The 21,165-nt window shown below is 42.3% G+C and overlaps 1 protein-coding gene across 2 annotated transcripts in view; it reads right to left on the reverse strand.

Annotated features, from left to right (window-relative positions):
- Positions 1–21,165, reverse strand: part of PTPRE (protein tyrosine phosphatase receptor type E) — a 566,294-nt gene that overhangs the window by 202,105 nt on the left and 343,024 nt on the right. For both annotated transcript variants that reach the window (XM_078643508.1, XM_078643509.1), the window contains 3 exons: positions 20,492–20,528; positions 17,035–17,132; positions 633–752 (listed from right to left, as the gene is read on the reverse strand). In XM_078643508.1, coding sequence (XP_078499634.1) covers positions 633–752; positions 17,035–17,132; positions 20,492–20,528 — 255 coding nt within the window. The remainder of the gene's footprint in view (positions 1–632; positions 753–17,034; positions 17,133–20,491; positions 20,529–21,165) is intronic.

The raw sequence follows: 21,165 nt of genomic DNA on the forward strand, positions 1-21,165 counted from the left end.
ATTCTCACCATGGTTTCTTCCTGGTGTATAAATTACAGTGGGCATGTTTGATCAGCTGGCACCCAAAAGCATTATTCCTTTTACAAGCACAATTGGTGGTACAGGGCAATATTATTTCAGAGTACTATTTCAGGTTCTGGGGAGTTCATCTTCAAACTGCCTGCAAACATATGCTTTTAGCCATATTCTTGGGGAAAAAGTGTGATGTATGTACTCTTTTTGACGCCTACACAGTCTCAGACATTTCTTGAGGGAGGATCTTCTAGAATCACCCAGCACAGAGCTTTGTCCATCCTGCCTTTTTTTGTTTTGAAGGATGCTTATAAAACTCCTGCCTGTTCTGCCCCGCTCATGGAGACACTACACAGCTTCTACCTGTGCTGTATATGTTCAGTGCACAACGGCTTCTTGCACTGCTGCTGATCAGTAAGTGTGTATATGAACCTTGCACTTTGTTTACCATTGCCTGTTGACTATGCAACATGGGTATAGTATGTACAACCTAAGTTCAAGTTCACCAGTTGCCTCTGCTCTATGGATGTGTTGTGAGCGGTTGCCTTATGCAGGTTAATAAAAAGAATCAAAGCTGGTTTTAAAAAGTCAGAACATTTTAGGGTGAGCGTGATACTCACCGGCTGGATACAGAACTTCCGAATAGTGTAGTCTACAAGAACTATGACATCGTCCACTGAAACGCGAATATTGCCATAAATCCAGCATCCTTGATCGGGCCAGTACTGGTAACACTTATCCTGTTGAAAGAAATAGAATTTACTATCATCACCACTAAATACACATATCAACCATAATGCTGTGCATTTAGTTATTTAAACTGTGGGTTCACCTCTGAGCACTGACCTCTGAGCAATGACTATGACACTCCTGTTTTCATTTTTGAATTCATCTCACAAGTGGTTACGTTATGAAACATAAATGACACTACATTGCTTGGTCATGGAGTTGTCTTTTAAGAAGCAGCAGTTGAAATGCTCGTAACCAAGCAACAACATCACATGATGTGAGAAGCTGGCCGGGCATATGATGTATATTTATGTAAGTGGACACCTTGCACCAGTCCAGACAGCCCTTATGGTGATTTAGGAGGTCTTAGACAACCTTGGAAAGCTCTCTAAGTGGTAGCTGTGGAGAGCAGCCTTCAGGCTTAGTCCAGAAGGAGAGTAAATCAGCTTATTTTGACCAGAAATGCAATCTTAAAGTATAGATTAAGTGAAAAATAACCACACAAGGTATTTATAAAATGATGTATGTATTATATAATACTCTCTAACACATACAAATATCTACTACCCGAAGATATGCACAATGCACACAATACTTTGCAAAGAAACACAGTAAATAGCACGTTATACACAGTGGACCCCAGGGCAGCAACTGTGAGCACAATGATTCACTCTTTACTGCTGCATTGGGAAGACAGAAACCAGAGCGCCATTTTACACAAACACTAGTTGTACATGTCTTCAGAGGTTGGGCCGTCAGCATGTCACACTCCACTGTACAGAGATAACTAGAGAGCTGGAACACTTCCTTGCTGTGGGAACAGTCGAAGTCTAGTTCTAAGGGCTCGATTCACAGACCTAACTTACAACAAAATCCTAAACTTACTACTATTGTATTCACAGAAGGCATTTAGTAGTCTTAAATTAGGATTTTGTCTTAAATTAGATAAAATCCTAATTTAAGACAAAATCCTGATTTACGACAAAATCCTAACTTAGGACAAAATTCTAACTGAGGACAAAATCCTAACTTAACACCTTCGCTGCGCTGAACGTTCCGTGCTGGTGCGGAACGTTCTATTGCGCGGGCGGGGCCGGAACGTTCAGCGGACGTGCGCAGCACTACCGAGGTAGTGCACGCGTCGTCTGCTGAACGTGCGCCGCACTTAAGGAGTTAAGACAAAATCCTAATTTAAGACTACTAAATGCCTTCTGTGAATACCAAAAGTAGTAAGTTTAGGATGTTGTCGTAAGTTAGTTCTGTGAATCGGGCCCTAAGAGTGCTAACCGGCATACAAACCAGTACATCACTACTTTCAGGCCTCTCGGGTTATCTCCTACCGGGCAACTGGTGTAGCATAGGTTATCAGAATTATCAGCCGAGTATCCCACACATCCCTACTGCACTGCACTCAACCAACATCCCCCCAGAATACATACCTGGTGCTTTACACCACACCTCTGGCCCCGTATTCTAGCCAACTTATCATCAACATGGAACAGATTATGTTGTTTGCCTTGGAAAGAAATTCATTTGCACAACACATGGACAGCATCCAAAGTACACTTGTGTTGGCTTTGATTGTATGTTTGTAGGCACAAAGGATTGTTGGGTGTTACTTCGTGAAGTAGACAAATATTGGTGTGAATAGTTTCTTACGTCAAACACTTTCATCTAAAATGTGCAATGTGTTAGCTACAATCACATAGAAGGGCAGTAATCTTGTGTCACATGTTTTCATTTGCTGATAAATTCTACAGCAACATGTGTGAGGACACCAGTTTCGCAGGTCATGGACCATACATTTAAAAACTGTCATGGATACAGAAGTGCTGAAAAACAGAGAATTGAATGAAAAAAAATAGGAAGGGGTCGTGTTTGAGGGCAATATACATGTATAGGGGAAACATCCTTTACAAACTAACTTTTACAACGCAGGTTTTACAACGAAAACCATTACAACGCATTGCACTGGGGGGCACTCTAGGATAGGGAATAGATTTAATTTACTATCCAACACCTTCCCTACTATCCACGGGGACTGGAGTTGGAATAGTAAATTAAACTATTTACTATCCAGCACCCCAAAGCGATATGCGTTGTAACAGCATGCGTTGTAAAAACTGCGTTGTAACAGCATGCGTGGTAAAAGCATGCGTTGTAGTGTCACACATCCATGTATAGCCACTTTGATTAGCTCTTTTAAAAATAACGAGTTCTTGTGCATGACACTGTGAGAGAAATGTACCCTTTCTAGTGGGATAGGCTTGAGAGTAGGAGCACAAGGACACTACTTTTTTGTGAAGGAGGGAGTGTGACAAATTGCCTGTACCTGAAGCCCCAGTAGGACCCTCAGGCGGGAAGGTAATGCCATGGTTCTGCATATGGTGCCGTCTTGTGTAGTACTGTCCTATTCATCACATCAACTAAAAGAGTTAAAATTCCAATTCATCTGACAACACGAAGGCGGTTACCTAATACTTGATTAGCAGGAATATGGTTTTACCCTCACCTTTCGACTGTCATTGTAGTTGCAATGTAGAGTTTAACTTTTATTCTAACCTTGTCCGACCTCACTCTCGGTAATACTTTCAAGTAGATGTCATGTACTAGCAAATGGGATTATAGACAGTAAAACAGTAAACTGAATTTCAATTACATAATTTTATTTTAACATATTTAATGTATTTGATGACAAATCCTGCCATCATGATAACATTAAAGTAATCTGCTTAATCAAGTACAAGCTGGCCTCTTACCCAGATGGTAAACATGTTTACTGTTACCATTCTAAATCATTTTAGTGTTGAGAAGCAGACTACCACAGGAGTGCCAAGAATCTGATGCAATTAAATCTTTCACTGGCCCTTGACACCACTGCCCACAAGACCTTATGTTCTAAGGGTGCGAGAGCAAGCACCAGCCTGGATACAAACCCCTCAGTCAGGCAAGTCCCATCCCACACTGTCCCCCCTTTCGATCTTTCACAGATGTAATTTCCTGCCATGCTCCCAAAGGTTTTGCTTGAAATCCTGGCAAGGACCACTAGTGAAACTGATATATTCCAGTTATAAAATTAATCTGACAAAATTTAGCTCCTTCATAAGCTGCCCCCTGCACCGGATGCAGAACACATGCATTTCTCAAGCTACAAGATTGCTATTGGTGTATGGATATATGCTGCCATATACCTTTGAAGCCTGCCATCGTCCTGGACTAGTGATATGAGGGCATCTATTTTAAGGATGTTCAAGCAACCAGAATGCGAAAAAACTGGGCATCATAAGAGAACTAATTGAAACTAGCTCCGCAAGTTGCAAAGGGCATGGAGGGTCGTTTTACATTTCATGCCTTTATACAATATTGTGAAGATGTTTAATTAGGGCCCTGCAATTCATGCTAAAACAACGACCCAATAATTATAGAACACACCAGTTTGGATCTTGAAGCACATGCAATGTTGCAATTATCTATCTACAGCATGGGCACTCGCAAACTTTCCCAGGGGCCAAAAGTTTGGTCTGTGATGTGACAGAGGGCCACATTGATTGATGCCAGCAGGGTGGCGGTCAGAGAGGAGAGTTTTGGCGAGTCGGAGGGCTGGCAGTGTGGTAGGTGTTAGGGAAAGTGAAGTATATACATCTAGTGACTGAACTGCATGAAATCAGAAAATCTGGGATTAATCTTGGTTTCCCCACTTTACCAAATTGTGTGATCCTAGGCAATTGTTTTATTTTACTTTCCCTGCTTTCTTCATTATCACAAATAAGAGGACCTCGAAATACATGACTTAAAGATGTGGACTGTACAAAACTTTCTCCCATGTTTTATTTATTAAACCATAATGTTGTTCATGTATAATAGGAATCCAGGCCACCCAAAGAGTGCACATTACAATAGACGTGCCTCTTAGTTGACTATTGGCATTGTTGTCAGGGGGGGCGAAGGATGAATGCTTCTAAATTCTTGTTTGAAAACTATCACTTAAAAAAAAAGTTCTCGATGAATTGATTTAATCTGATGTACTAAGGTGAAATAGTTCTGCATGTTAATGAATTTTGAAGAGACTATCATATTTTTACACTTTTGTTTCAAGATGCCTCTAAAAATGAAAGTGTTCCTAAAGTTAAGTGGTGCTTGACAACCTAGTTACTTTCTTTCTTTAATTTCACATAACCGTTAACTAAATTCTTGCCTGTTTATTCAACATCTTTTTAGTGTTAGTGCTCAGTTGAGAAAACAACAGTTCAGTACTGCTTTTGACCAGGGGGCTGCACGTAAAGGTCAGGAGGGCCGCACTTTGAGTGTCACTGATCTAGCTATTAGGGCCTTGCTTTGGCAGCTAGAGTAAGAAAGGTCCAGTTTTAGGATGCACTGAGAGCTCCACATGGTCCATCCTGTGTGGACGAGTGAGCAAAACAAATGATGACAGAGAAACTACTAGTGGCCGAGATTAACTCAAGCATTTTAGCTATTGCTTTTTTATTTTTCTTAGTTGCACTGGGTATATCCAGAAGTGACATCTGTACCCCATTGTGCCCACAGAACTTAAGCTTCACCTCATTGTTGGGCCCAATAATACTAAGACTGCTCCAGTGTTGCTTGAGTTCACGTTCAGAAGGGACATAACCTGGAAGTTTAGGTTGGACAGTTTTTATTGGCCCAAGCGCAAGGCTGAGGTGCAAATCGTTGGAGTCTCGAGTGGCACAGTGAACTGGAGTGAGGCTCAGAGTAACTACCAGTGGTTGAGAATAATTTAAGCTTTCCACCCATAGCAAGTTTGCTTTTTCTGGATGGTCCATTAGACATTCATCATTATATGCCCCCTTTTATTAGAATAAAAACTGGTGCATTATGTCAAAAGTGACTACTTTGTTTAGCCAATTCAGAAAAGCTAGAAGCTCCCATACACACAGTAGTACAGATAGGGCCCGCACTGGACTAGGGACTGTATTATAGATAGGATACACTGCACCTGTTTGCCCCAAGGTGCACCTTTAATAGGGCGGATTCTACGCAAACAGAGAAAGTGCACCCCATTACAGATTATGTGCTGCCCCCAAGACAGACATAAACCTGCATCTGCCCTGGGGGCAGTGCATTAGTGAAAGGCTATGCAGCTTACTGAAGCAGTGGCTCAGTTTGCAGTGCTAGTGGCACCTGACCTAAACTTCGTAAGAGGAGACAAAGATCTCCCTGCAGGCGGGTTCAGTGAATGATTGTGACCATGCAGTAAGTGACTGCACTGACATCCAAAGCATGGACACCTTTTGCCCCTTTCAGAGGGCACCCTCGTGGGGTGCATTGACTCTGTGCCACCTCTTTGTGGCACAAAATCAGTGCACCTTCTTTTGGTCTATGTGCCTCTGCGCCTTTGTCCTTAGCACAGCATTAGTGCAGAGGAAAATTGTTTCCCTCATTTTCATGTAGCCTTGTCCTCATGCAAATTAAGAAACATCTCTTTAAGAGAGCATCAGCCCTTCGTGTGCACTTGCACTATTGGTATTATAGAAGGGGCCGCACAAGCACCTGTGGCTCCTTTTATAATATCAAAGTGTCCCGAAAAGCACAGAAAGCAAGCACACCCCCCGTTGTGCTTTATATATAATAAAAGCCCATGCCTTCAAGTCCAAACTGAACAATTGTGGAATAAACATACTCTTAATCTAGAAGACTGACTATTTATCTCTTTTATATATATCTTGAAAAGTCATCTATTTTATTTTCTTCAGGACAGAAATGCCAGGAAATAGGACAGTCCTATGTCTTTATGTCTGGAGACTCCTCACTCGTAAAGATACTACTCGTAAATCACTTTGTGAATAAAAAACAATCATAATTACAAAAGCGTAAGTTTTCCATTGTGAATCAGGCCCCATGTTGGATACACTCATTCCAAACAGAGAAACATCGGAGACAGAACTAGAAATACAGGATTCCATTTTATCTGATGCTTACATGAGTGACACTCAGAACTTCTTTAAGGCATATTAAATGCTGCGTACAAATGTGGGAAACACAGCTTGCCACACACCGTTTAGAGGTATTTAGCCGTATTTGACGAAGTACGGTCTTGCATTTGTGAGGGGCAAAATGCTTCTCGTCAATGTATGGTCATTGAGGATAGAGGGGGGCTGAAATTGGAAATTTGTGTCCCCTGACGGTGTTGTGCATTCCCTTATATGAAGCAGGACCTACATCTTGCTGAGTCGCTTTGTGGTTAAAGGATGGGTAAAGACAAGAGTGTGCCACACCCCTGCACTGAGTGCATTTTTTGCCAGGCATTTGCAAGTAAAAACACAAGTTGTGAATAAGCAGCCCGTTTTGCGAAAATACAAGATTGTGAATATAGCTGTGTGCTGCGGAGACTCTGCGAGGCTCGTGATCGATGCAGACGGCCCTCGTACGACTGATGGACACACTGCAACAGATAAGAAATAGGGACTGGGGGGGTTACCGGGGTGGATCTTTCCCCCACAAAGGTATTGAGCAATAAGGACTTGGCACTCTGGAAGGTTGGGGAGGCGGGTCGTTTATAAATCATCAAAGAGGGAGGCAGGGAGGGGGTGGGGCAAATGTTCTTTGTTCTCAGTTCTTGTTTGTGTTTTTTATTATTTTTCTTGTACATATTTATGGTACAGCAATTTCATCTTAGTATGAGACCGCTCCTTATACATCACTTGCACTGCTATGACATCCACTGTCCTAACGTCACATGTCACCACACACCCTAACAAGGCTACTCCCCAGTCGACACTGGTCCAAAGCTTGCCATTAATTTCCTGGAATGTGAATGGCCTAGGAGATAAAGTGAAGAGAGGCTTAGTGCTCCAATTCCTTAAGCGTAGGGCGCCTGCAGTGGTACTCCTGCAGGAAACCCACCTATTAGGCACCACCTGTAAAGCCCTCGATAGATGGGTTTTCAAATTAATAGTACATTCTGAATTTTCCACGAGTTCCCGAGGGGTTGGTATTTTAGTTAGGAAACAATCCCCCTTCCTGATTAAACGTACATACACCGATGACCAAGGCCGCTTCGCAGCTGCCAACAACCACAGAGAATTGCCAATACTGCTGCTTATTCAAAATCTAATTCAAAAAGATTTGCGGGTAAACCATCAAATCATCTTTCAGCTCATTGGTAGCTTTTATTTCTTAGCACTTATTTTTACAAAAATGTTCAGAATTTTTCAATGTAGAAAATACACCAACACTATACACACAACTACTGTACAAAGAATCCTACAAATAAATAATAATACTACAAAAACTTTTTTTTCACCATCCCACTCGTTACACAGTCATACCTATCATACTCATAACAGAAACAATATTATACATACATACTGCACACCAAACATTGTTGCTTCCAAGTCTTTTCTTATTTGAAAAAGTGACTACAATTTGTAAAAAAATGTTTGCATTTCATAAACCCATTAGTTTGAAATAAATCCGATTGAATAGACGTGCTATTTACACAAAAAACAATGTTTGGTGACTCCGATGGTCTACACATTTCAAACCCCCTTTCATCTAGGGGTTCTCATCAGGACCAAACCTCACTCTATGTGAGCTTGAAACGGATATCATGAATAAATCTCTTTCGGGCAGTGAATAAATTAGTACGAAAAAGGCGCTCCTAATAGTTATAGTACATTGGAGGTGGTGGGAGCACCCCTTAATATCATGTGGTCAAAAGCCTAATCTAAACCAGTCAGGCTTTACACTCCGGGTCGCTGTATGGTCCGTAGTTCCTGTTGTCCACGGATACTCTTGTCGTGAATCTCTTTCCTTTCCGGTGAATGGGCCAATGGACGCCCAACATAGTTACGGCCTATATTCCCCCTGCGCTTCACTCGGTAGCGCTTCCGGCGCTTGGTACATTTCTGCTCAGTCTCCCGGAAGGAGAGCTAATACTGGGAGGTGACTTCAATGCAACCCTTAATGATGATCTTGACCGCATGCCTCCACGTCCACAACACCGCCCCATCTCCATCCTCACAGACTTCCTGGAGACAATAGGCCTCGTGGATGTCTGGCGATCTCACTTCCCGCACGCATGCCAATACACATACCACTCCGGAGCACACAATAGTCTTTCCAGAATAGATCTTGTCCTGTCATCCGCAGATAATGTAGGGAGCTTCGTAGAAATTACACATTTACCTCGAGGAATCTCAGATCACTCGCCCATGTCAGCCAAATTCACACGGAACACATCCACACACCGTCGCATATTCCCGATCTACCCGGGTTACCTAAAAAATCCCAAAATCTGGAAAGGCCTGCTCACAGCCACGAAACACTATTTTACCGAAAATGTATCATCGGTTTCATTGTCTCTTACTCTTTGGGAAGCTTTCAAAATGGTCTTACGGGGACAAGCCATCTCCCTAATTGCAGACTACAAAAAGGGAGAAGAAGCGCATGATCGCAACGCTTGAACACGAGCTACAAACACTAGAAACACAACACTCTCACAACAGGTCAAACCTCAATACACATCTACTCCAGCTCAAAAAACAGGAATCCAAAGAATATTTATGGGAGGATGTTAAAACCCGATTAGCAGCCACGCGCCACACCATATATGAAGTATGAGATAAAGTTGGCCGGCTACTGGCTTGGCTCGACAAACGGGAACGTGCTAGCCGCTGGATAGCAGAGCTTCGGCCTGCACCAGGTGTGCTGATGACAGACCCCCAAATCATAGTAGACACATTGGCATGCCACTACACCAAGGTTTACCCCCTAGCAGTTTCAATTGAACAAAAGGAGGCAGAGCTGTTTCTCAAAGACTTCCGCCTTTCCACGCTAGCGAAAGACGACTCCGAGCTGTTAGAGTCAGAGCTCACTACGGAGGAGCGAACATTGGCAATAGGAAGCATACAGTCAGGGAAGACCCTGGTGCTAAATGGCGTTCCTATTGAACTATTTAAGAATAGCGCACCCACTCTCACCCCCTATTTGTTGGCTATGTACAATGCCAGCTTTGATAGAGGTGAACTGCCTAAAGATCAAAGAACAGCAACAATTGTGGCCATACATAAACCTGGTAAGCCAGCCCAGGATTGTGCTTCCTACCGTCCCATCTCCCTCATTAACGCAGAAGCAAAGATCTTGACAAAGGTTTTGGCAAATAGACTCACACCTCACATTACAACCCTGGTTCACCCTAAACAGCCAGGATGTATGCCTAGCAGGAACACAGCCCTAAATTTAAGGCGGCTCCACAGCATCCTAGGCCGTAAACATACAAAACAGGAAGAAGCCGTAATATTGTCCCTAGACGCCCGCATGGCCTTTGATATGATGGAGTGGCCGTTCCTATTTCAAGTCCTCACGCGGTTTGGTTTCAGACCTGCATTCTGTTTGTGGGTAAGACTGCTCTACACGAACCCTCTGGTGCATGTAGTGGCGAACGGGCATATTTAGTAAGAATTCCCGTTAGGGCGAGGTACAAGACAAGGATGTCCGCTTTCGCCACTGCTTTTTGGACTGGTTTTAGAGCTGCTCGCGGCATGGATACGACAAGACCTGGATACTCGAGGCCTGCGAGGATCGCATATCTCTATCTCTATATGCCGACGATATCCTCCTATATCTGTATTCCCCTTATCGTTCCCTACATAGCATTCTAAATATTTGCGAGGCCTATGGGAAGCGATCAGGTTACACCATTAATTGGAGTAAATCCATATTGTACGTCCTACAAGGCCCGCCTCCGAGACTGCCCAAAGGCTGTGCAGTGGAAATAGCAAAAGATAGCTTTAAATATCTGGAGATCCATATCACGCCTGACTCCGAGGATTTCATGACAATAAATCTCTTAGATCCCCTACAGAGATTGCGTAGAGACACCAAACATTGGCAGACGCTACCGTTGACACTTCTAGAAGAGCAGCACTCTTCAAAATGATGACACTCCCCCGTTTTTTTATACGCCCAACAGAATACCCCATTTTTGGTCCCGGCAGCCTACTTTCACCGTCCTTCCAGAGGCTTCCTCCTGGGAAGACAGGCTATTGACTGAACACATGCACAAAAAAGCCACGTCCCTAACATAGCGGAAACGTATAAATATTCACCCCGTCCCAACACTTTCCCTACGGGAGAGGTGGCAGGAGGAGCTGAGAGATATGGATGAGATGGACTGGCAGGAGGCACTAGCATCCCCGAGTGAGGTGGCAATCTCGTCAAAACTATGCTTAGTTCAACTCAAAGTATTACACTGAATCTATTACACTATTGTGACACTCTATAAAATGGGAAGGTCAGACAATCAGCTCTGCCTGCGACAGTGTGGGGCAACGTGCACATTCTATCATGCATTGTGGGAATGTCCGGAACTTGTACTTTACTGGGAGGCGGTGATGACTACAACTACAAATGTTAGTGGAGCCCCGGTACCTCCGGAACCTAGAAGGTGTCTTTTGAATATTTGGGAAGCCACAGATCTCAACAGTGCAGCACAGATATGGGTGACACTAGGTAAAACCATAGCTAAAAGAAACATTGCAAAACAATGGGGAGCGCGACCTACGCCCACTGTGTGAGACTGGAGCATGGATATGGATATGGCAGTGGTGGCCGAAAGAGCAGTATACTTGCACCGGGGGTGCCCGATGAAATGGGAACGGGTGTGGGGAAAGTAGAATACCTTCAGAGGTAACATATGCACGTCTCCGGTTGACGACTTTTCACAGGACAAAGCGAATGAATCATAGACTGCACAATGAATCCAACTGTATAGACTTACATTATATTGTAAAAGACGCATGTACTAACGTAAAATGCAATACTGTAAAATAATCACTGGTCTCACTGTTTTATAACTGATGATACTATACCTTTTGTCAGTAAAAAAAGTTTTAAAAAAAACAATATATAGCTGTGTGTGAAATTTCTTTTTTCCCCTCAAACGCAGTTGAGATGTACGTTTTCATTTTTCTAGCCATGTGTTGGCATGGCTGATGAATCAAGCACTCATAGTACCGTAAATATCACTGATATGGGGTAGCGCTCAAACTGCCTTTCTTTTTGGGAAGTAATAGAGCATCCATTAAATATGGATATAATAGGGTATTCTGAGTTCATCACATAATAATGGATAACACAGTAATCCCACATGTTTTCCCATTCCAAACAGTAAAACTCAGAATTAGCTGTCATTTCCCAGCAGAAATTCTGCCAGGTTGCACTTGATGAAATTTGTGCAGGGATAAAAGTGTGCTATTGCCCAAAAAATTGTAATCCTGACTGAGGTGTACATTCATGTGTGAGGAATTGGGTTAAACCAAAAAAGTCACTAAATTAACCTGTGCTTCACCCTTTGGTACCTTGGCACAAAGCAGCAGGCTTAACTTAGAGGCAATGTGTAAGTTATTTACGCAGCACACCAAAAGTAAAAAAGGGAAGACAACACAAAAAAATCCCAAACCAAATGAAAAAAATAGAGTAAATTTTAATAAAGTGATACTACAGCAACACAAATACAATCCATAGAACTGGAGATATGCAGGTTTTTGGTGAAAATAGAGCCTAAAAGCACAAAGCATCACTCGTAGTCATCTGGTTGGCAAAGTCACAAGTTCTGGCCAACTACAATGGAGCATGGGTCGGATACAAGGACCGGGTAAGTCTCAATGAAAAGTTACCTTCTAAGTTTGGCATGAAGAATTCTGTTAGCTTTGGAGGAGGTCATGAGGAAGAAGGCTGAGCGTTGAGGATGGTCGTCCATGTAGCAAGAAGTGAAGCTTGTTGTGTCCCTGTTGCTCACACTGGAGGTCAGCCAACGAACCCTTGGAGTCACTCTGGTTAGCCTGGGATTAAGGCAAGCAGTTCCAGTCTTTCTTCTCAGACAGCCAGGCAGTCCTTCAAGCAGCAAGGCCATCCTCTGCCAGCACAGCAGCCCTTCTTTTGTAACTTTCTCAGGCCAGGAGTATTCTGATGAGTGGCTATGGATGTCTAATGTTTACAACTGGTGTCAGCCTGTGTGTGTGGGGAATCACTGCCTACCCCCACATCTTGTTATGGAAATTGACTCCACGTACTCTGTCAAGGGTCCAAACTGTCTGGGGGTGACTAAAGGCAGGGCAGCCTAGGATCAAGTTCTTATGTGTGTGCAGGCCCATTGTCGCTATAGCCAGCCCCTTCCTTGTTATCCTGTCTGGATGGCCCATCCTGTCCACACATAAGCCCGCTTTGTCTCACTGCCTAAACGGACTTATAAGTACTAAAAAAAAGGAAAGGCCTGACAAAGGGTTCATTTTGCCAGGTTTAAATGATAGTTTAAAACTGCACTACCAGCTGCAGTGCCATGCCTGAGACATGCTTTAAAAGGCAACTTTACTGGGTGGCACAATGAGTGCTGGAGGCTCACTAGTAGCACTTAGTTACAGGCCCAGGGTACATGACGTACCGTTTACTAGGGACTTACAATCAAATAAAAGGTGCAAATTAGGTGTAAGTTACTTTTACCATGTGTGTGAGAGAGAGCTCAGGCAATTTAGCACTAGATAGCAGGCATAAAGTGCAGAGTCATAACACAAAACAAAAGCAAGTTGAGCCAAACATGAGGGATGAAGGCAAAACGTTTAAAAGAATACCATGCCAGAATCATGCGTACGGCAGCTCTGTGAAGAATGGATGTAAAGTCTATGGACCAAGACACAAAGCTGTTTTCCTACCTAACGATATGTATACAGCATAAATGGCTCAATTTACGCCGGCCAGCTTTCCACAAAAGCATACCTGGTAGGCATAATTGGTTTTACTACTCTGTAATGCTCTGTCTCAAGTATAAGTAGGATTAAAAGGAGTAAACCTCACACAAGGGGTAGGGAGTGCAAGGAACAAGGCATGGTTTGTCTTGTAAGTTTGTGAATTTCCCCAAACTTGCAGAGTGTGTGAGCATTCACAAACACCTGTCTGACTCACCCTGGATAAGGTCAAAGTTTTACTCCTAAAAAATGCTGACATAGTCTCCCTTCCAGGGCCAGAAGGGGAACGGGTTGCTGCTAAACATAGTGCAGGGTAAGTGAAAGTGTTTCTTCAAGAGGAAAGATATTTTCCCCATTAACAAAAAAGGAAACAATGCAGATGTGCTTATCATTCTGCTTTTCCACAATGTGTAATTGTACGCAATGTTCAAATATGCATTAAAAATATAGAGGCCTACGAAAAAGTCACAACTCACTCACTTGTATATTAAATATTAATAGTGATCAGTGCTTGTTTTCCACGTATAAAGTATAGTCAAGTGTAATAAGTCATACCATTATTTCGATTGCTATTTAAATCCAGTGTTTTCAGGAACGGTTCTCTGGAGAAACGATTTGTCAGGATGAGGTCTCACAATAGATATTGGATTAGACTTTGGAGAAGGGCAATGGAAACTGAAAGGACTCAAACTCTAAATGCTAACCTGATGTTCACCTGTAGACTATACTCACTTAATACAATTCTGATGTAATAGGGGTACAGAAGAGGTAAAGTTAGTATTTAAAGACCTATGTACCACGAAGACAGCGTTAGGCAATGTGACTTTAGTTGTTGTGGTTCTCCATTTGAATTAGTTTGTACCTGTCCTTGTGTCCCTCAACTTTGTAGGTTACTTCCTAAATTGGTTACCTCACGTCTCTATTCACCTGCTTACATTCCCTTGCGGCTGTATTGTGTTCTTGCTACCATAAGGTATCTTGTAGCTCTTTGGTTTGCATTAGTGTCCATGGCAAGAATCACCATTGGAAATCCTGTGCAGTGCCGTACTATGCCCCTGCCAGTGAATCCTCCTGAACCACTCTCAACATGTTCCGGATCCTACCCAAGAGAGAACTCCAGTCCAGTGTTTCTCTCTCACTCCCTCATTTGAACTCGGATCGTTACAGTGAGCAAGTAGTTCATTTACCTATTTGTCTAGTAGTTTTTCAGAGACAGCAATGTCCTTCAGCTGATTTGCATCAGGAACCTAACACCTTTCCTGATTACGCTGGATTATTGGCCGGATGTACAACCCTTCCATTTTGCGAGTCACAAATTGCATCGTTTTGCGACCAATGTGGTCGCAAACGACCTGCCTCAATAATATTCATGAGGTAGATTGCAATTTGCGACTCTATTGGGAATGGCCAGCATTCACAGGGATGGCGGCCTGCTGGGGTCAGAAGACCACCATGTCTGTGACTGCTTTTTAAATAAAACAGGCTTTTTAAAATGCATCCCGTTTTCCTTAAAAGAAAATGGGATGCATTTAAAAAAGAAAATGAAACGTTTCAGTTTCAAATTTCTAAAGAGTAGGCAGTGGTCCGTGGGCCCACTGCCTGCTCTTAAAAATATTTTTGCTGCTGGTCACAAACGGGAAGGGGTCCCCTTTGAAATAGGTGGTAAACTGCAAGTGTTATGCAACTACAATTGTGATTGCAAAACAATTGTACATTAAAGTGCGACTCGCTATTAGGAAGGGACACCTTTGGAAAGCCCCTTCCTAATAGCGAGTCGCAAACCTTATTTTGCTTGTCTGTAATTGGTTACCGACTCGCAAAATAAGGTTTGTAGATTGCACACACCTACTTTGTGGTCGCTAACAGGCCGATTTCCTGTTTGCGACACAAAATCGGTCATACATCTGGCCTTAGTGTTCAATAAATTACCTTTAAAACTATAAACATGTCTCAGAAAACCAAAATTCCAAACGTAATCCACCATATACATAGGGCGCATGTGTTAATAAAAGATACTTATAGACTAAACCACATAACAGCAATAATTTCTACTAACATTAACCATTAAAACCTGAAACCTATAAAACACCAAACTTCAGAATTTATTACCGTAACTCGTAGTGCATCCACTTGAGAGATTAGCCCTTTTTAGGTCTCCCCTAAAGACAAGTTTAGATGTTTGTTGTCAAAAAAAGTATTGGGCATATTACCAATAATTACAGGACTTTGCGTTGCCCATTGCTTATCATTTGTTGGCTTTCTTGTCAATCTCGTTTGCTTACTTCTTATTCAATTACTTTCCTTCCTCTTTGTCTGTTTGTCCCTCTCTTAGCTCAGCATCTTTATCATCCCCTTGATTTGATGACTTGTTTCTATCTACTACTTACATTCAGGGAATTACTTTTTTCTTTTGCTGACTGCATTCAATAGGAGTGCACGTTTCCTTGCGTTCTCCAATGTGGGCTGCTTCACCATTCCCTACTCCACACTCATGGTCTCTCTTTTGCTCTTCCACCCTGGCTTTCCCCACCCCTTCCTATTCTGTTCCGCTTTTTATTATTACATGCCCAAGTCTCCTCTATTGTTCCACCCCGCACGTGCTCACCATCACTCATCGGCAGCACTGACATTTTTTACTCTTTATTGAGCTGCAGATTCCTACTGAGAGACTGTTTTCTCAAAATGCCATTCGTGCAAGATGATACATGCACATGCATGCGTGGTGCATGCACACATACATCATCACACTGGGAACGCAATAGTGTAATGATGTAATGTGTCCAAGTGTGGTTATGCATGTCCACACATACATCACTGCATGTCTTTCATTTAATTTTTTTTTTTTTGCTGTTCCGAAATGAACATTTTATTTTCCGAGAGCGGATTCTGAATAGCGTTGACAAAAAGAATTGGCAAAACCAAAAAGCCAGACCTTTTTGCATTGCTAGTGCTTGTTCTCAATTCCGACTTCATTTGAAAGAATAAGACATCGGTACTAGATCTCTGAATGTTGCACTGTATTTTTTCAGACCGGTGCTCTCTGGGTGCTGCGAGATGAGTTGTGATTACATGGATGTTTGCTAGGTTGATCTTTGGAACTGTACAACCACTGTGACTTACTACTTTATAGACATAAAAACAGACCATACATTCAATAACAAAAGTCCTCGAGGTCACAACTTATTGCTGAGTTTGTGGCAGCCCTACATAACTATAGCAAGGCTTCAACAAACCTCGTAATTAAAAACAAAAGGCTTCGACGTTTGGAGAACAGGCTGCTTACGCCATTTAACAGCGGTACAAAAGGGGGTGGTGATGGACGGAGCATATGAACCAATCAAACACTCACACCCAGTCAACAGATCTGGGTTTAATCCATCACTGTTCTTTAGCCCACTCTGCCACCCCAGTTCAGACGCCATTTAATAGGACCAGAATTCCTTGAAACAAAACGCGACGTGTTGCAATTCCTCCACAATAAAACAATGAGGTACAACATTTTTGTGTTACTAAATAGTTTTTGATTTGGCAAAATCAGTGAAGTAACAAATTACAAGCATCATTTCCTTACCTCTTTTCTTTCTTTTAAATTTGTTAACATTACAACAACTGCAGACTTCTGTTCCCAGATCATCCTCCAAAAATCATTGACTGTTTCTGGCTTAGGACCTGCCAAGAGAAAAGAAGATTTCACCATATCACTACAAGTACAGATAGATCAAAGTGCAATACCACAGAGTACAATCATAGTATCTACAGACCTTGAGGCAGGGGGCGGCTAAAGGTTTGGCCCCATTCCTGCTTTACATGCCGGATCCTCAAATCCATATCCTGGGATGCATGGAGGGACTGTTGTGGCACTCTGAGTTTATTACCCATGGTGCAAATATTTACATTTCCAGTGTAACCACAGGTGAACCACAATAACCTTTGACAATCGAACATCCTTTGGATTGCCAACAAGTAAAACACTACATATATCTCAATATTTATCCGAAATGAACATGGAATATAATGCTTGAGTAATCATTTCAGCCACATCCTCACCTCTATGACCAATCCCAGTTAACAGCATTGGAATGGGTGCTAGGCTCAATATTTAGTGCTTTACATGGTACTCACAAAAACAGGAGTGCAGGGAAACAAACAAAATGCTTGTTGTAAAGCCAATAGTCTACACAAGCACCCTTGTGTAAATACAGCTTTTGTGCACTTAGGATCAGTGTTTTGAGAATCATATCAGTTTAAGGCTAAGAGTACTGGAGATGTCCCTGAATATGTTTTTTTGCCTCAAAGCATGTTTCAGTGGGCAGAATAGTTACCAATGGTCTGCAACTGATAACGATGGTTCAAGATTATTTCATGCTAGACCCCTCCCTGTGACTTGAACCCCAAACGTTACATTTACACTTGCTCGCTCCTACCAAATATACTAAAATTAGTGTGACTTTATATGGAAGATGTTCATCAAATGCCCAAACTGAATCTTACCCTCTCTAGAGAGAAGGTAAATGCAAGCACTCCAGCCAAGCAAGGAAATTGTACTAAAGATAACTGACAGGACATTATTAGTTATACGGTATTGGCGTTAGTTATACAAAGAGCGGTACTAAAGAGAAGGATGCAGACATCTCCGCAGCATACATTATTACTATGAACTCGAAGATTCCCTTACCAGGAAGCGCAACAATAGAAGTTCATGGCAGTCAATATCTGGAAATGCATTTTCATCTGATAGCCAACACCACAAGGATCAGAATGTTTAAGTCACCTCAGCACTCAGCACTGAAATTATTTACTGAAGGAATATTTGGATACTTCAACACTCTATAAAGCCGCATCTCACTCGAAAGATGAGGAAATAGGGATTAGAATATTGGAATATTGAGAGTTCCATTGAAGATAATAGAGTATCCTGAATTATAATGCCTTCTGCTCCCACATTCCAATGATTGTCTTCCTGTCTTTTAGATCATTCTACCTTCAGTGGGTGGAATGTTCTAGTAGCCTTATAGCCCATGCGCCTCAGGCTATACCAGTTGTTAACGGCCCTCACCCTTGTTATAGGCCTGAGCTGCTCGGGTTCAGGGCCTTTAACAATCAGTATAGCCCCCAGTAGCGGGCTATAAGGCTATAATAAACCACCTAATGTATTCTTGACTGGGCTGGTAGTTATACTGCGTTATTCCATCATACCACATGGGAAAAGAATGAGACCAGGGATAGTCTTCCAGAATGTGTGTGAATTTGGGACAATTAAATGGAATTATGGTATAATGAACAAATTCATGTTAGGAAATAACTGCTTTGACTCTGGATTTTGATTGGTCTTCGCCCCACAGAAGCCATTGAAAGATATTACATGTAGTGCACAGACGAGTGAGATGCACATGCTTTATTCTGCATTGCATTGCAAATATACCCAAGCAGCAACTTTGCTGGGAAATGCAACATATTATTACAAATATCTGATTCCGAACATTTAAAAAAAATGCGTGCTTGTTGGTAACCCGTAAAATTATTGTATATCTCCAGCATATATGTTTCAAATCTTTGCGTTGTTTCTTGAAATTGATTACGGTGCACGAGCGCCTTTCAGAAGACCTGCCTGGTACTGTTTTGGCACACATTTTCATAATGCTTTTCTATCACGTGCATGCCATTGAGTTTTTGATTTGAGAATCACAAGCATGATGGGTAGAGTAAGCGCTCAATCTGTAAGCGAACACGCTACATAGCAATATACAAAAGAGGCTGCAAGAGGGGGTCGATATAGGTTAATGTACAATGCAATACATATGGGCTGGTACAGAGTAGTGAGTTCTGTTTTTGGGCTGGAGGGGAAGAGACCTTTTTAAAGCTTTGATAGGTGTTTCCTGAAGATGTGGGACTTTAGCCCCTCCCATATCTGCTGGAGTGATGGTGCAAGACTTTTGAGAAGGGTGGCGTGGGGTGTTGGTCCACATGCTTGGTAGATAGATTGTGCATACTTGACCAGGCTTCTCTGCTCCAGACTACAATGCTTACCTGCCCATGAGGCGCCAATAAAAACCTGTTTTTGAGAAGTGCTTAAACACACTAATTACTAATCACTGTCAGTACAGGTGATAAACTAATATTTAGCCTAACTATACTCAATGCTTCTCTGCCCCTCATGCTTCCAAATGTCTATGTGTGCTTAGGCTCTAAACATCAGGTCCTGAGGCTTCAAAGATTCTCTGCTGCCTTCTTTCTGCCATGCTTCTGATGGTCAGGATTCAATATTGCTGCCATCCCTCACATTCCAATGCTCCTGTGCCCCCTTCAGGCTCCAACACAGCTGAGTCTCTCATTCAGTCTTTAACCCCTTACCACCCGCTGGCGCCACGATTCTCTCCCTCCGCAGTATGGGTGTTTACGAGTGAACATATTAGTCTGTGACTCGAAAAGGGGTGAGGGGTTCTGTGCCGAGTTTTGACTTTGCAGAAGTTGTTCCATATGTAGTTAATGCTGCACTCACTTCCCCGTTCATCAGTACCACTGGGCTCAGAATGGTTGTGCACTGTCATCTACACATACAGTTCCAAAACGCATATATTGTCTATTTACTGGTGAGTATAGCCCATTTTGAAACAAATGTACGAAAATGCAAGCACTGCCACACATGCAAAGGTACATGCTGTACGGCCACTGATATAGACACACAAACTTCCATTCTAAGTCTTGCTAAGAGGAGGCAAGGAGAAGGAACAGGTAGACAGTACCCTACACAGCTTCTGGGCAACTTGTATATTTTCCGACATAGGTACATCACCAGTGTAGTTGCTACCACAATCAGGTAGTGCACAACAAACACACAGGTGTGCACAGATTACACTGAAACAGTAGACACAAGTAAATGATTAATTTTGCACTGCAAGCTCATATTTTGCCTAACATGAAAGAATGCATTTATTCAAATCCATTAGTGCCATTTGTGTCTGTTTATTATTCGATAATAAAGATGTCACTATCCTTATGCAATAAAACGTAAGAATGAAAATAGTTACCTTGAGCGGCAATGAACTTATTCTTTTCTCTGTATCCCTGAAAAGAAGAATGTCTGAGTTAAATTTAAAAATCGGTCAACAGCTTCAGACAGTTGGGCAGTGATAACGTTTAACAGCGAAAATTTGTTTTAATGTGTTTTCCACACAAAATGTTACATATCTAAGTGCGCATATCCAGTATATGAGTAGTGGGGGGATCCACTGAAGCATATTTCTAAAGGGGATAAATACATGCAGCTATATATTTCTGTCTATTCTATTGTGGCAGTGGGTCTGTATGTACAGAATTCATTGGAAAAATCCACTTAAACTGCAGCATGCATCAGTAACAGCACCTAGAGGCGTGTAACTGAAGTTCTATGTTTAGCAGTGTTTAATTCCATCCTAGGTCCAAGCTTTAGAAATATCCAGAAATCAATAAATATCTAATAATGTGTAAGAGGGCGTAATGAGGTGAAACTGGGACACCGCACGTCACCATACCCTGGTGGATGTTAAAGAGGCGGGAAAAGAGTCAGTCTTAGAGGATTCGTCCATCTTCTCGGTAACCAGGCCCACCCTAAAGAATTAGAAATCCAGCTGCAGCTCGAAACCATTGCTCACTCACTTAAACATGCGAGGCAACCAGTACTGGGCACCAGTGCATAATGGTAAACAATAGCTAGCTCTAAAGC

This window comes from Lissotriton helveticus, chromosome 5_1, assembly GCF_964261635.1.
Source record: "Lissotriton helveticus chromosome 5_1, aLisHel1.1, whole genome shotgun sequence".
NCBI lineage: Eukaryota > Metazoa > Chordata > Amphibia > Caudata > Salamandridae > Lissotriton > Lissotriton helveticus.